This window comes from Volvox carteri (assembly GCF_000143455.1).
Source record: "Volvox carteri f. nagariensis unplaced genomic scaffold VOLCAscaffold_21, whole genome shotgun sequence".
NCBI lineage: Eukaryota > Viridiplantae > Chlorophyta > Chlorophyceae > Chlamydomonadales > Volvocaceae > Volvox > Volvox carteri.
Genome location: NW_003307564.1, coordinates 238965 through 254842, shown reverse-complemented (window position 1 = coordinate 254842; position 15878 = coordinate 238965). Strand labels below are relative to the sequence as shown.

The 15878-nt window shown below is 58.3% G+C and overlaps 1 protein-coding gene across 1 annotated transcript; it reads left to right on the top strand.

The window, feature by feature from the left end:
* Window positions 1–1909: 1909 nt before the first annotated feature.
* VOLCADRAFT_117719 (uncharacterized protein) lies at window positions 1910–7028 on the top strand (the record flags this gene model as incomplete). Its single annotated transcript, XM_002950986.1, has 11 exons — window positions 1910–2128; window positions 2516–2736; window positions 3065–3211; window positions 3508–3604; window positions 3997–4142; window positions 4398–4467; window positions 4946–5110; window positions 5560–5661; window positions 5900–5968; window positions 6412–6480; window positions 6894–7028. Coding segments are annotated over 11 exons (1440 nt in total), but the record flags the coding sequence as incomplete, so codon positions are not given.
* Window positions 7029–15878: the final 8850 nt, after the last annotated feature.

Sequence of the window (15878 nt, the reverse complement as noted above, 5' to 3'; positions counted from 1 at the left end):
TCAACACCACCAGCCTTCCCTCCCACGCGGTCAGCTGCATCTGCACCCCCCGCCTCAACAGCCCGCCACCGCAGAGCCGCAAGGCCAACTGGAGCCAACGGTATCAGCACCTTGGCAACAGCAGCCACCCGCATCCCGCGGCTGGCAGCAGCCCCAGCGCCAGCCTCAACCCCAACAGCCCCAACCCCAACAGCCCCATCCCCAACAGCCCCATCCCCAGCAACAGCAACAGGGCTCAGGGTACCTGCAATTGGGCTCCCCAAGGGGTCATCTTAATTACCATCCACAACAGCAGCAACAACAGCAACAGCAGCAACAACAACAGCAGCAACAGCAGCAACAGCAGCAACAGCAGCAGCAGCAACAGCGACAGCAGCAACCCAGATGGATCGCTGCGCCGCCCAGCACTACAACGAACACCACCAACAATACCGGCGGCCCAACACCAACAGCACCATCATCACCAACAGCAGCAGCACCACCAACAGCAGCACTAGCAGCGGTGGCGCCACCCGGCCCGGGGATGCACCCGGGGGCAGCCGCTTTGAAGGCCCAACAGATTCGTGACAGGTGGGTCAAACCCAGGGGGGCACCCCGCACCGGGACGGACAACCCCCCCGGGATGGTCCAGATGCAGCAGCCGCCATCCGGCAGGGTGGGGCACGGTGGTGGTTCCGGAGCTGGTGGTGGTGGGGCTGGCGGTGGTGCGGCTGCGCTACCTGCGGCTGCGGCTGCGACCTCGACCTGGGGGACTGGAACAGGTCATGAGCAGTACACGAGCGGCAGCGGCGGCTGCCCCGTGCAGCCCTTGTCCTCGGGGGTAGGGTGGGGACGGAGTCAGAGCCCGGGCCCTGAGGCAAGGCTAGGACAGCAACAGCAACAACAGCAGCTACAGCAACAGCAACAGCAGCTACAGCAACAACAGCTACAACAGCAACAGCAGCTACAGCAGCAACAACAGCAGCAGCTACAGCAGCAAAATCGCGGATGGCAGCCGCCGCAGCAGAAAATGTGGGATGGTCAGATGCAGCAAGTTAAACAGCAGCAGCAGCTGCAACAACAGCAGCAGCAACAACAGCAGCAGCAACAACAGCAGCAGCAGGGATGGTGCGGTGGGAACGCCCCTTCGTCCGGCGGCGCCGGAGGGCAGCATCCACCACCAGGTTTGATGGGTGGCGTTGGCGGCGATCAAAACCACCTGCTGCAGCACTACCAACAGCAGCAGCTACGGCAGCAGTGGCCAGGACAGCAACCAGGACGTGGTTTCGGAGCTGCTGGTGGTGGTGCTGATGCTGTAGTTGTTGTTGGAGGAGGAAGCAATGGCGGCCAGTCCCAACTCCATCGCTCTGTCACCGGGTTGGCGGCGGCGGTGGTACCTGGACAGCCGCCGCCAGGCGCCGCCGTCGCCAGTGGCGGCGCGGCGGCGCCGGCGCCGGCGCAGCCGCCGCCAATGCCTGGCGGCGCTGTTTCCTCCGTGGTGGGTGTCCAATCGCCGCCGCCGCCAAACGCCGCCAACGTACCGCCGGGGAAAAGCCCTGGTAGAGGTCAGACAGCTGTGGGGGTATCTGCGGGGGATGGGTGGCGGCAGTGGGGAGGTTGCTCATCATCACCGGGGCGTACGGCACCGCCGCCGCCGCCGTCGCTGCCGCCAGCGGCGGGAGGGACTGCGGGTGAGCTTCTGGACGTGCCGCTGCAGAAGCGGTTGCAGCAGCGGCGGAGCCTGGCGTCCGCGCCTTCAACTTCATCACCACCGCGACAGCAAGAAGGGCCAGCTATCGTGCGGCCGCCGCCGCCGCTGCCGCTGCCGCCGCCAGCAGGGCACAGCCACGGGGGCAGCGGCGGCGGCGAGTCCGCCATTGCCGCCGCGGGGCGCTCAGCCGCGGGTTCGGGTTCCGGTTACTGGGAGAGCATGTTTGGATCCGGAGCGAGATCAGTGGCGGTGAGTCAGCAGGGGCAGCAGCAGCAGCAGCAGCAGCCATGGGAGGCGCTGCCGCCGCCGCCGCCTGTGGCGGCGGCAGCAGCGGCAGCAGCGCCGATGCTGACGGCGGGAAACAGCCGTACCGGCGATCAGCAGCGCGGCCCGCCGCAGCGGGAGCTGCCACCTCTGGATGTTGATGACCCGGAGGTGGTGGGTGCAATGACGGTCATTGCAGTGCCGGCAGTGACGTTTCCCATTTCACGTCCTCTGGTGACCTTTTGACGATTCCCTTTTTACATTTTGACGATTTTCGCACCAGGAACGGAAATCACTGTTGGAGGCTTGGTTGGTTAGTTAGGACGTTAGGACGTTAGGGATTTTCCGTTGTGTCAATCTTTCACGTCAACCCTCCGAAACGCTCTTTGAGTCCGCCAGCGCGCTCATATGCGTGTCTGTTTCTCCTTTTCTTGCCTGCCAATGTTTTCGTCCTACATTTCGAATTTGTTCGTTAAAAAACAAATATGTACTACACTATATGTACGTACCTTTCTCTCTGTGTGTGTGTGTGTGTGTATGTATATGTGTCGGGTCGTGCAGGGCCGGGCGCTGCTGGCGGGGTTTGCGGAGCTGCCGGTACCCGCCGCAACCACCAGCGACCCGTGGGTCACAGATGCCGACGGAGCAGCAGCGGCAGCAGTAGCTGGTGGCGCACAGCTGGCCGAGGCGCTCCCCAATGGCTCTGGAGGGGTCCCTGACGCGCCACTAACCTCCCGCTCGGGCGCCAACCCGGGAATGGCGCTGCATGCGACACATGCAAGGTGCGTGTGAAGGGGGGAAAAGACGAACCACGAGCGAGTGAAGTGTGTGAAGGGGGGGATGGAGCGGGTAGTGGGGGGAACATTTACACACATTTACATACGTAGATATATTTTCCACACGGGACAGAGGCCCCTCGTGCCCCTCTTCCCGCGTCCGCTTAGGGAGAGAGCTTAGGCGGTCTTTCCGTTGGGGCTGGGCAGCCGTCCCTCTGTGGCCAGTGTCGTCAGGCCCGGGCAGATAGATACTTGTAACGTTCACGTACACATACAACCCCCATACACACACTCACACACTTACACAGACAGACACACACGCACACACATGCAGGACGTGGCTGTACCCGAAGGACCTCCCCGTCCGCGACTACCAGTTCTCCCTGGTGAGGTCGGCTCTGTTCCACAACACGCTGGTCTGCCTGCCCACGGGGCTCGGGAAGACCCTTGTCGCGGCGGTGGTCATGCTCAATTACTACAGGTATGAGGTGTTTGTATGTATGTTTGTATGTCTGGATGTGTGTATGGCGCCCGGCGGAGGGGGGTGAGTTTTCAGTTGTGTTGGGGGTTTTGGGTTTTAGTTTAAGGTTTTGTAGGGTTTCGGAGGGGAGTTGGGTTGGAGCAAGGGAGGGGAAGGGGGGTTGGGGTGGTGGGGTAGTTTGGATTTTAGTTTCCCGACACGTTTCAAACACCCACCCACACACACACACGCATACACACGCACACGCGTACACATACACATGATTTCCCCTCCCCCCCTTCATCTCCCCCCCCCAGGTGGTTCCCCGATGGCAAGATTGTGTTTGTGGCCCCCACCAAACCGCTCGTGGAGCAACAAATGAAGGCTTGCAAAGAACAGACCTGCATCCCCAAGGTACGATCGTACGACCGTACGAGTGTGTACGGGTTGGGCTACACGAGGACCTCTTCATCCCCCTGCTCCGAGACCCTCATAGATAAACTGTCGTATTGACACGCTCCCCACCATTTCCCCCCCTTAAAGCACACGCGATACACACATATATACATACATACACACCGACACAGGCCACTCTCACCCCCCCGTCTCTATCCCTTTCTTTGGCATTTCCTTAATCCTGTTACTTATCCTCCCTCCCGTCGCGTGTACGGAAGATCCGGAAAACTCCCTGATTATAACCCTAAAACCTTGAAACCTCCTCCCATTTGTAAAAACACCGTAAAAAACCCCAATCACCTCAAATTTCCCCTTTCCCCCAAAACCCCACCCCGTACACACATGAGTAGGCCGATATCGTACAGCTGACCGCCACTCGCGGTCCAGGGGGGGAGGGTCGGGCAGCGGAGTGGTCTCAGAGACGAGTGTTTTTCTGCACTCCCCAGATTCTGGAGAATGACATCGCCAATGGAACCTGCCCCAAAGAGAAGTATGTGTGCGTGCGTGTTTCGTGTGTTTCGTGTGTGTGTACATGTCCCGCACATGCCTCATGTCTTTTTGTGTGTGATTGTATGTATGTATATGTGTATGTGTAAAAGGGTATGTGTGTGTGTATCGGGAAAGGTAAAAGGCGTGTTGTCGTGTAGGTGATGTGGGAAGGGAGGGGAGGAAGGGAAGGGTTAATCACATGATGACACGGATGCAAAACGGAATAACTGACCAACTGCCGACCTCCCAACCCAACCCGCAGGTTGGTGTTGCTGGTGGTGGATGAGTGTCATAGGGCCCTCGGGAAGGCTGCGCCGGTCACTGCGTTGCAGGTGTGTCGTGTTTGTGGGTGTAGAGGGGGGTGGTGGGGCTGGGGGGGGGGTTTGGATGCATATGGTGTGTGTGTGTAGGGGGGGGTGGGGGGGGTAAGGGGGGGGGTAAGGGGGGGGGGCTGGGGGGAAATGTGGGGGGAAAGCGGGGGAGGGGCAGGGATTGGTATAGGTAGGGTTTTCGCGGTTGTATTTTACGGCATATGTACAGTCAGTCAGTAGGGCTTAAAAGGACGTTTCAGGACAGTTGTGATTCTGGTTGTATCCGTACACTCACAGGAATGCTTACCCGTACCCGTACATTGGGCCTTCCCTTTTTTTGACCTCATCCCAAAATCCTCTCCCCCCCGCAAAACCGCACACATATATACATACATACATACATACATACATACATACATACATACATACATACATACATACATACATACATACATACATACATACATACATACATACATACATACATACATACATGCAGACTCTCCGCAGCGAGCAGTTGCGGTTCCGTGTGGTGGGTCTGAGCGCCACCCCTGGATCCAGCCCCGAGTCCGTCCAGGAGGTGATCCGGAACCTGGGGATCAGCCGGGTGGAATTCAAATCCAACGAAGATCCAGATGTGAGCCCGTACTGCCACAAGAAACAGGTACGTGTGTATGTGTCAATGTGTGGTGGGTGAGGGGGGACCGGGGGGGGGAAAACGGGTGGGGAGGGTGTCTTTAGTAGACGGGTGGTGATGGCGGTGGTGGTGGTGGTGATGGTAGGGAAGGGAGGGCGGAGTTGATCCGGAAAAGGGGTGAGAGATTGAAGGAGGGGAAAAGGTAGGTCATTCTGGAGCTGTACGTTACGTTCTTTACCGTCAGATGTCCCTATGTGTTCCGTATTTTGTGTTTTTGGGGGGAAAAGGGGGGAAGAATAGGGGAAAAAGGGGGGAACGGAGTGGAGGCTGGAAGGGACATACAATTGCTGTCTGGGGCTTATAACCCATAACCCCCACATCTCCCCTCCTTTCCCCCCACACTTCCCCTTCCCTTCCCCTCCCCCCACCACACTTCCCCCGCTCCCCCACCCATCCCCCGTTGTTATTGCCACCAGGTCGATGTGATGGAGGTGTTCCCGGACGAAGTGCTACAGCCCGTGGCGGAGAGTGTGGTGATGCTACTGCGAGGGGTTAATGCCAAGCTGTTGCAGTACAGGGTGGGTTTTAGAAGTTTCGGTAACTGAAAAACCAGATAGGTTGTGATGAAGTACGGGATATAGGGTTGGTGCGAGGGTGTTCGCTTTCTGTGTGTATGTGTATCTATGTATGTGTGTCATTGCATTACAGGGCCCTTAATGCCGAAGTTGGGTGTGTGCGTGTTTCGGCGTGTTTCGCCGTATATGTACACGATCGCCCGCGTATGTGTGTGTACGGATGTGTTGTACTGCTGTACAGGTGGTTGACCGTTGTGATGCGGAGAACGTGGGGCGTTTCTCCTTCATTAACAAAATGAAGCAATTCCAGGTGAGTGGGGGTGGGTTGGGGGTGGGGGATGGGGGTTGAAGGAGGGGTGAGGGCCGGGGTGGGGAGGGTTTGGCTGTGTGTATGTGTGTATGTGTGTGTGGTGCGTCTGGGGCTTGGAGTGCACTGAGGGACTCTTTGCTGACTCCGCGACGTCGCCGCGGCGCGTTGCCGCCGTTGCCCTGTCACCCCACCCGCACCTCTCGTGTCTCCCCGTACATACACATACACACGCAGGTCCCACCCCACTCACCCCGTCTTCGCATTCTCTCCCCCCCCCCACTCGCACAGCCCGTCATCTCCCCTTTTCTCGCTCCTCACTAATTGTCTCCCCTAATTGGCGTTTTGAGTACGATTACTTCTCCCTTACCCAACACACACACAGCGCGCACACATACGCGCTCGCTCGCACACTCACACAAATTCCCTGATTCCCGAAAACCCAGAGCTCCCTGCCCGACAACAAATCCATGGACAAGTCAACCATTCCCAAGATATACAATCTTTTCAATCAGGTATGTGCCGTACATGTTGTACCGTGTACGACCAGGATGATTTCAGCAACTTTACGGGGTGAGATAACGCAAACGTAATGGAGAGTGTTCTAACCTTTTTACACCGTTTTTGTCCCTTTCCCCTTCCCCCTCCTCCTCCCCGCCTTCCCCCCCCCTTTCGTCCCCTCCCCCTTGTCCACGTCCCTCGCCCCCTCCCCCCTCCCCCCTTCCCTGCCCTGCCCCTTTTCCCCCTCCCCCCTCCCCCCTTCCCTGCCCTGCCCCTTTTCCCCCTCCCCCCTCCCCCCTCGTGCTTCGTCTTTTTACCCCTCCCCGATTCTCCACTCGCCAGTGGTTCGTTTTAACCCCCTCTCACCACTTTCCCCTCCCCGACTTTCCCCCTTCGTCAACTACCCCCTCCCCATGCTCCTTTCCAGGCCGTGTTCTTGTCGACCCTGCTGGAGCACCTGACCAGCCAGGGCGCCAAGATGGCGGCGGATCTGGTCCGAGTGGAGCTGGCCAAGAACGGAGGGGGATCGCTGAGGGACTTAGTGGCAAGGAACGAGTGGAAGGTGTGTATGGGTATGTATGTATGTACGTGTGTATGTATGTATGTACGTATGTATGTGGGGGGGGGAGGGGGGGAAATAACCTGGAGAGGGATGGAGTGGTTGGGTGAGGGTGAGGGGTTGAAGAAGGGGGGAGGATGGATGCAGGCGGAAGGTGGGGAAATAGGGAGGGGAGAAGGGGGGGGAGATTGGACACATACGGCTAGGCGGGCAACAACGTCATTGGATTGGAGGAGCGGGTAGGAAGGGGGAGATTCGTGTGTGTTTATCTTTGTGTACGGAGGCTGTGGGGGGATGGGAGGGGGTCACGTGAGAAGAGGGGGTTTGGGTTTGTCGGATGGCGTGTTTTCAATATCCTGCATTTGGGATTCCCGTACAGGACCTGTTCGAGCCCTATGAAGTAATAAAAACCTCCCTCTGTACGACCTTTTGTCCCTGTACGACACGCTGCCAATGTACGGCCCTTTGCCCCTGCACGGACTGTTTTTTTCCACCTTCCCCCAACGTTGGTATCAGATTAGTAAGCTTCCTTTTCTTCCTTCCATCCCTCTTCCCACACACCCCTCTCCCCACACACCCCTCAACCACAAAAACAAACACCCACACAGGCTGTACGACAACGTCTGGAGGAATGTGCGAGGTACACCCACCCCAAGATGCGGCGGCTGGAGGTACGGCATGTTTTGCGTGTGTGTATGTGTGTATGTGTGTGTTTGGTTTGTCTGTATGTATGTGTAAGGACTACTGCTGCTACACCTAAGAAAAACCCTTAAAATCCTTTGCACGCTCAAAGTAATGGAAACTGAATTTTAATGCAGGAGGTCGTCTTGCGACACTTCGGCCTCAAACAATCGCAACAACAACAACAACAACAACAACAACAGCAACAGCAACAATTGCCAGGTGATCATAATTCGCCAGCAGGACAGCATTCACCCGGACAACAGCAGCCCCCCCCGGGCCCCCAGGCCCCCCAGCAGCCGCCCCAAGAGGACCCCCTGCCCCCAAAACGTGTCATTATCTTCACCACTCTCCGCGATACGGTGGCGGATATTGTGTCCTGTTTAGGACGTCACGCGCCGGTCATCATCCCCCGGGTGTTTGTGGGTCAGGGAGCGCGGGGTGCAGGGAGGTGAGTGGCCCGGGGGGTGGGGGGTGGGGGTGGGGGTGGGGTTATGGATGGGGGGGAAAAACCCTGGAAATGGCGGGAAATCTGTGAAAGCACGACGACTGTGTAAACGTGTCTATGCGCGCGCCTGTACGGCTGTATGTATGCAATTACTATGCATATATGCATTTATGTACGTATGTATGTATGTATGTACGTATGTATGTATGTATGTTGTTACAGGGTGGTATAGCTTCACTAGTCCCCTGCGAGAGGGGCACCCTAATCCATTCACCCATCCGACTTCAGAATGTATTCGTTGGGTTCAGCAACTCACTACCAGCATCCAACCAAATCTAGCGGATCAACGGCGCCTCGACTTAGTACATATGTATGTACATATGTATGTATTGGTGATGTTCCAGAGCTAGAGGGGTGTTTGACCTTGGTATTAGATTTACCAGTACGACGTAGTTATTCCCCAGGGGGGCGGCTGGCGGCGGCGGCAGGGGGACTGGTGGCAGGGGTCGCGGCCGCAGCGGCAGAGGTAGGTCAGCGGCGGCGGCGGCGGCGGCGGTGGCGGAAGCTGGCGGTGAAGAGGCCGCCGCCGGCGGTGGCGGCGGTGCAGCAGCCGCGGTGCCGACCATGACGATGAACCAGGAGGAACAGCGTGCCGTACTTCAGGTACGACGATGAAGGAGGACGCGGGTGGGCGTGGCTGACACGTATGTGCTGTGTTCCTACCCTCGAAATCCCAGCGCACGTGTGTGTGTGTGTGTGTGTGTGTGCGTGTTGAAATTGAGGGTGAGGAGCCCTTTTGAAAACCTCCCGCCGGGGGGGAGATGATGGGACCCAGTTGTGGGGCCCTTCATGCCTAGCCTTGCGCCTCGAACATGAGTTGGTTGCGTTCTTCGGCCAATGGACGCGTTGTTTTCCCTGCCTTGTAGCGTGTTTTTCCCTGCCTTGTAGCGTGTAGTGTATGTCCTTCCACCTCCCCTCTTTCCTCTCCCCTCCCGCTCCCGCTCCCCTCGTGGTTCGTCTTCCCCCTTCCCCCCACTTTCCCCCCTTCCCCCCCATTTTCCCCGCTCCCCCCGCTTTCCAGGGTTTCAGAGACGGTCTGTTCAACGTGCTGGTGGCCACCTGCATCGGAGAGGAGGGACTGGACATACCTGAGGTGGGTTTTGTGGGACGGGGTGGAGGGGGTTGGAGGGGGGGAAGACGAACCACGTGAACGAGTGAAGCTGCTGCCAGGGCAAGAGTGTACCAGACGTAGAACTGACCAAAAGGCATCCTTGAAGGCGGCGACCTCGGGATGACGTAGTGAAGATGTTGTCGGAAAAACTACCTACCTAAGCCGCCAGGTCAAAAAAAGCAGAGAAAGCAGTAATGCCAAGCTCTATCTCTATTTTCAGTTTACTAAACGTTATCTCGACGACCTACTCTCTCTGGGAAACCGACACCTTTCATCCCTCCTCTTCTACCTATCGGAATCAGTCGGACCCCACACCTTGCGCGGTATTTACCCCCCTCAGCTTGATATACCTATTCAGCAACACCCTGAAGGCAAACCCCCTTTTTAGACACCCTCTTGCTACATTCCATACGTAACGGCTGCAGTTTTGTACACGCTTCTTCCTCTGTTAATCAAGCAGCGAAGCGGAATATCTTCTTCAGCCAATTTCGTAGGTTACAGCGTATCATCACCGACGTCCACAATTTTGCGCATTCCGTTGCTAACCTCATGGCCCAGCTCATCGCTCAAGGCTACCCGCGCCGGCGCCTTGAGATACAATGCGCTCACCAACTTTTCTTCTGGCCCCAACTGTTCTTAGTGTAACGCCGTAATGGCTTTGACATCCGTTCTCACATCCGGAACATGCTCCCTACCCTGCTTCCAAATTACCCATCTTCTCATCGCTGACTGATCCTTCTGCAACTCCCTACTCTGCATTCCTTTTCCCATCGCTGTCCCTACTGCTATTATCCGTTCCCCACGTTTTAGGCACTACGGGGCTGCATGCAGATGCTCCTGGTGTGCGCGGGTTGGTGGGAGCCATATGTGGCCCCGGCCCACGCACTACTTTTCTGCTTGTCCTCCCGCACTTCTACGCACTTCTACACACATGTCCGCACTTGCCTGCACTTCTCCACTTCGTCCTTTTTTTCTTTCACCCCACTCGGCCATACCTACCTGCTATTCATCCTGTTTATTGCCTCATCATCCTTTCGTCCAGTACGACACTTCTCATGCCTTCCTGCGCCGCCTTTTTCTTCTTAAGCATTTCTCTCTTTCCCTTTTCAGTATAAAATGTTTCCTCAGCCAGCCAGTTAAAACTCTTTTGCAGCCAGTTAAAATATTTTTCAGCAGCATTTGCATGTTTTCTTGTTCTTTATCGCACCCTGCTCACTACCTTGCTACCCTTCTGCTTTGCATGTGCCCTTGCCGCTACTTCTGCTGCCTGGCCAGGTGAGTCCAAAGGGGGGTTCGAGCTTTTTCGGTATATAGCGTTTGGCGTCGGTCGGCCAGCCGGACTAGGATAGTCGGGTCGGTCGCGCGTTTTTTTGGGGGTTTGGGAGGAGCACTTGCATACTAGCTAGTTCTCCAGGCCAGCAGCAAACTTTATTCCAGCTTTACGACAGCAGTGCTTTACTACTTCTCCGCCGCCTCTACACCTACTTTTCTACACCTACTTTACGGCTTGGCATTACTGCTTTCTCTGCTTTTTTAGTCCTGGCGGCTTAGGTAGGTAGTTTTTCCGACATCATCTTCACTACGTCATCCCGAGGTCGCCGCCTTTAAGGACGCCTTTCGGTCAGTTCTACGTCTGGTACACTCTTGCCCTGGCAGCAGCTTCACTCGTTTGTGGTTCATCTTTCCCCCCTCTCCCCCCACACACACACCACCCGCCGCACCTTGACGTGTTTTGGACCCTTCCCCGCAAAACCCACTTCAACCCGCCCTCCCCCCGTTTCCCCCCCCGCCCCCCTTGGAGGACCTCAGGTTGATCTCATTGTATGTTACGACAGCAGCGCCTCACCCACTCGCCAAGTCCAGAGGATGGGTCGTACGGGCCGACATCGAGAGGGCCGTGTGGTGTATGTGCTGGCGGCGGGAAAGTGAGTGAAGGACGGGGGGAGTTGGTGTTTTTCATGAGCCTGCGTTTTTGGCGCCAAAACCCCTTCATACACACTTACACGCATGTACACACAGACATTCATACGTAGTCAACATTAATATAGTTGACGTAGACATTGACGTACAAGGGGCGCTGGGTGGTAGGCTCGTCTTTCCGGGTGTGTAATACACATGTCCACGTTCTGGGTCGTACATTTGGTTTGTTCTGTTGTCAATAGTTCCGGAGCCTGAAGCTCTCTTCTCCCCCCACATCCACATTTACTTATAAACCCATTTACACAAACTTCCAATCAAACATACGGATGCACAAGGAACGGATCGTGACGTTTCGTTTCGTTACGCAAATGTATGCATGTGTATGTATGTGTGTTTCTGTGTCATCCTTGTACGGCAGGGAAACCGACAATTACTATCGGAGTCAGGAGGAGATGCGGCGACTCCAGGTGATCATGTTTCCTTTTCTTCTGGTAATGTGGTGTTGACACGCTTCTGGCATATACGCATGCGCACATTTCTGGTAATGTGGGTGTGTTAATTATTTGGTTCCTTTCGAATCCTGCTTCTCACTTTTCCTGTTTTGACAGTATGTATGTCTGTTGCCGGTCGGGGTGTCGTTCCCGTTCTGCTAAGACGCCGGCTGCGCTCTTTCCTAACAGATACAAAGCATACGAATATGCTTCCAAACCGGCACACAGACAGACAGACAGACAGGAGCGCACATACACACACACACACAAAACGCTCATGCACGCACACGCGGTGCAGACGTACACACGTTTACATGGACACGCACTTATACACACGCATACACACACGCGTCCCCCGCCCTTATCTCTCCCCCCACAAAGGGTCTGCTCCGGGACGCCCCACGTGTCTTCGAGCTCTACAGATCCTCCCCTTCCATGCTGCCCCCGGGATGCCATCCCCGGCCCGTACTGCTCAGACTTCAGGACGCCGCTGCGGCGGTGGTAGCGCACCAAAAACAACTGCAGGTACGACTGTACGACATATTTAAAACTGGAATACGGCGATGCCGCGGTACGGCACTGGGGCGGGGAACAGGGGATGCGGGTACCGGTGGCAGTATTGTCGTACTGAGGTTATATCGTACTCCCGTACTGCAGGCTGCTGCTAAGAAGCAGGCGGGAAAGCGGGGTGCCGCAGCGGCGGCGACGGACTCTCCCGCCGCGGGTGGAGGTGCAAAGCGCCGGAAGGGTGCTACAGCGGCGGCCGCCAGCGGCGGTGGAAGCGGAACGGGGCAGTCGCCATCGGCGGCGCAGCAGGCGGCGGTGGCGCGGTGGGCCAAACGACCCGTGGGTCATCAGCACCATGACGTCATCACCATTGATGATGACGATGACGATGATGGAGGAGAGGAGAAGGGTGTTGGCGGCAGGGGTACCGGTAACGAAGGTACGGCATGCCGTACAACCTCCCTTATTTCAGCGTTTTTTTTGCCGTTTCGTGGACCGCTTTGTTCATTCCGTCGTCCGGTGTGCATATGTGCGTATGAGCGTATGTGTGTATGTGCATGCGTGTGGTTATGCGTACGTGTATTTTCTCCTCTCCCCCCCCGCCGCGCACACCCTACCACACACCACATTTCGTACATTTGTTTCTGAATGTTCTTTCAACCTCTCCCGACATCCCATCCACCACCACAACAATTGCAACCAACAACAAGAAAAGCAACAACAACCACAACCACCATCGCAACCACCATTACAACTACAACCACAACCACAACCATCTTCCCCCATCCCGCTGTGCCTCAACCCACCTCCCACACAACAGACGAGGAGGACAATATATCATTAGCACAGCGCGTCATGTTCCGAATCAACAACAATAAAAACAACAACAAGGCGAACAAGCAACAGCCACAGCCGCCGCCGCAGCAACAGCCACAGCCGCCGCCGCAGCAACAGCAGTCGAGGTTGAAACCTCTGTGGGGCTCACACGAGCTCCCCTCCCACGCGGATGAAGATGAAGAGGAGGAGGAGGGGGCCGTGTTGCCGGCTTGGATGCGGGAGATCTGCAAGCCGAAAGCTATTGCGGCGGCGGCGACTGCGGCGGCGACTGCGGCGGCGACTGCATTGGCGGCGGTGACGGCTTCAGTCGCATCAGACGACGTGGCAAGGGCCGGAGGTGCAAATGGGACATCGGCAGGAGGGGGGATAGGGATAATGCCGACGGCGGAAGCGACGGCGGCGGCGGCAGCGGCAGTAACAGCTGGGGGCCCCGCAGCAGCTGTAGCAGTAGCAGGCGGGCCGTCGGGTTTTGCATCGCCTTCGGGAGGTGCTCCGCTAGCGGTCGAAATCTCGACGGTTACGGAAGGACCGGCTGCGTACGGCATGTACGACAGTTGGGGTGATGTTGCGCCGCCGCGGCCGCCGCCATCATCGTGTTGGCCATCGCCACCGTCAGGGCAGCAGCATCGCGGCAGTGGCGATCGGAAGCCGGCGCACCTCCGTACGGCAGTGGATCCTGACGCCGCCGACGCCGCTGCGGCTGCCATCCGCTCCCCCGAGCCGCAACGTCACATTATGCCGGTGCCGTCACCTCATGATGAGGACGATGACGCAAGCCGCTGCCGCCGCCGCGCCGGCGGCTGCACCGCCGACGGGCTGTGGCTAAGCCAGCCCCTTAGCGCCGCACTGACAGCCCTCCTCGGACCCATGGGTCAGCAGCCACCTCGGGCGTCCGATCCAGTGACCCATGGGTCAGTCGATCCACTGGCAACGCTGCTACAGCCCATTAGCGACGCCGCGGCGGCGGCCCTGGCCGCCGCCGCCGATGACCATCCCCTGGCCCGTCTGGCTGCCACGTTCCAGCCACAGTCGCTACGGGCTCTTGGCTACCAGCGACCACCGCCGCCGCCGCCGGCACTGTCGCGGCCGCCGCCGCCACCGCCAGCGCTTATTCGGTCGATCATAGCCTCATTCACCCGGCATCGCGGTACCGCTCAGGACCTGCGCGTGTATTCCAGCTTTGGACCTGCAGCAGCGGTCCGTGACGGCGGCGGCGCCGGCGTAGTTGCCGTACCGACGCCCTCAGCCGCCGTCTGCGGTGCCGGGGGGGAGGAGGCAGCAAAGGGCCAGCAACGACCCACGGGTCCTTGGGCCCAACGGGATGCTAGCAGCGGTGGCGCTAGCGTAGGGGTGCGAGGTGAAGGAGGGTTTACGGCTGCCGCTAGCGGCGCGCCGGGCAGTGGCTCTGGGGCTGGCGGCGTTGATTTTGGCGGCAGCGGCGGCGGCGGCGGTGGTGAAAATGGGAACAACTGCGATGATGGATTCGATCCAGACAACTTAGTGATGACGTTGGATGTCGTGCCGCTGGCGGCGCGGAAGCCCGCTGGCGGCGGCGGCAGCGTGGTGCGTGGTCGCAAAAGCGGCGGTTCCACCTCAGGCGCGTTGGGCGTGCGGAAACAACGAGCCAGCGGCAGCGGAGGTGCGGAGGCCATGTCCCCCGTTGGCACCGCCGCCGCTGCTGCCAAGGCCTCAAGCAGTACGCCGCCGGCAGCGGCTGCTGTCGACGACGACGCGTTGCAAGACGTGCCCCTGGCGGCACGTAGGCGTCTTTCCGCCGCTGCTGCCGCCGCCGCGACCGTCGCGACGGTGGCGGCGCTGCCAAAGACGTGTGCTGGCGCCTTGGGCGCCGCCGGCAAGTTCGTGGTCCGCGGTGGCAGTGGCGGCAGCAGCAAGAGCCCCACCGCGCCTGCTGCAGCTTCGGCGGCGGCACTCTGGCCAGAGTTAATCTTAAATTGGCCCCCGCCTCAGCCGCCACCGCTGCCATCATCGCCGGCGGCGGCAACGGCCGCTGCCATACCCAACGACCCCACTTTCCAACAGCATCCCTCCACATCAGCACATTACGTCACACACGCCGCTGCCGTACAGCACCCGGAGGGCGCTCCGCATGGATCCGACCCATGGCTCATTTCACCGTCGAAGCAGCCGCCACCGTCACCACCGCCGCCGCCGCAGCAGCAGCAGCAGCAGTGGTGTTCGCCTTCCCACGCCGCGGCTGTCAGTAATAAGACGCAAAGCCGTCCTCCCCCTCTTCTTCCTACTGCTGCGACTGCTGCTACTGCTACTGGCGGTAGCAGGCCGGTATCGAACTGGCCTCGTTTCACACACCAAGCCAATCAGCAACAACAAGGCTGGGCCCCCCCCAGAAAGGATTGCGATCAAGACCTATCCGAAGTTGCTGTACGATGTACGGCAAACCATGCCAGATCCGGCTTGGCTGGGGGAGATCCCGCGCAAGGCCCACCCCCTCCCTGGAGCTGTTCCGCGCCGGGTGGCAATGAGGGCCCTATGGGGCCAGGTGGTGGCCTGCAGGGTTGTGGTGCCGGGCACCACCAGCTGCACCATCAACAGCAGTCGCGCCCCGAAGACCCACATCAACAACGAAGCCCTTCTGCACCTCAACAACAGCAACCCCAGTATCACCACCACCAACAGCAGCACAACTACTGTCACCACTATCATTACCAGCAGCAGGAGGGGGAGGAACGGTTTCAACCGGCACAACACCAACACCACCACCAACACCAACACCACCACCAACACCAACACCAACACCAACACCAACACCAACACCAACA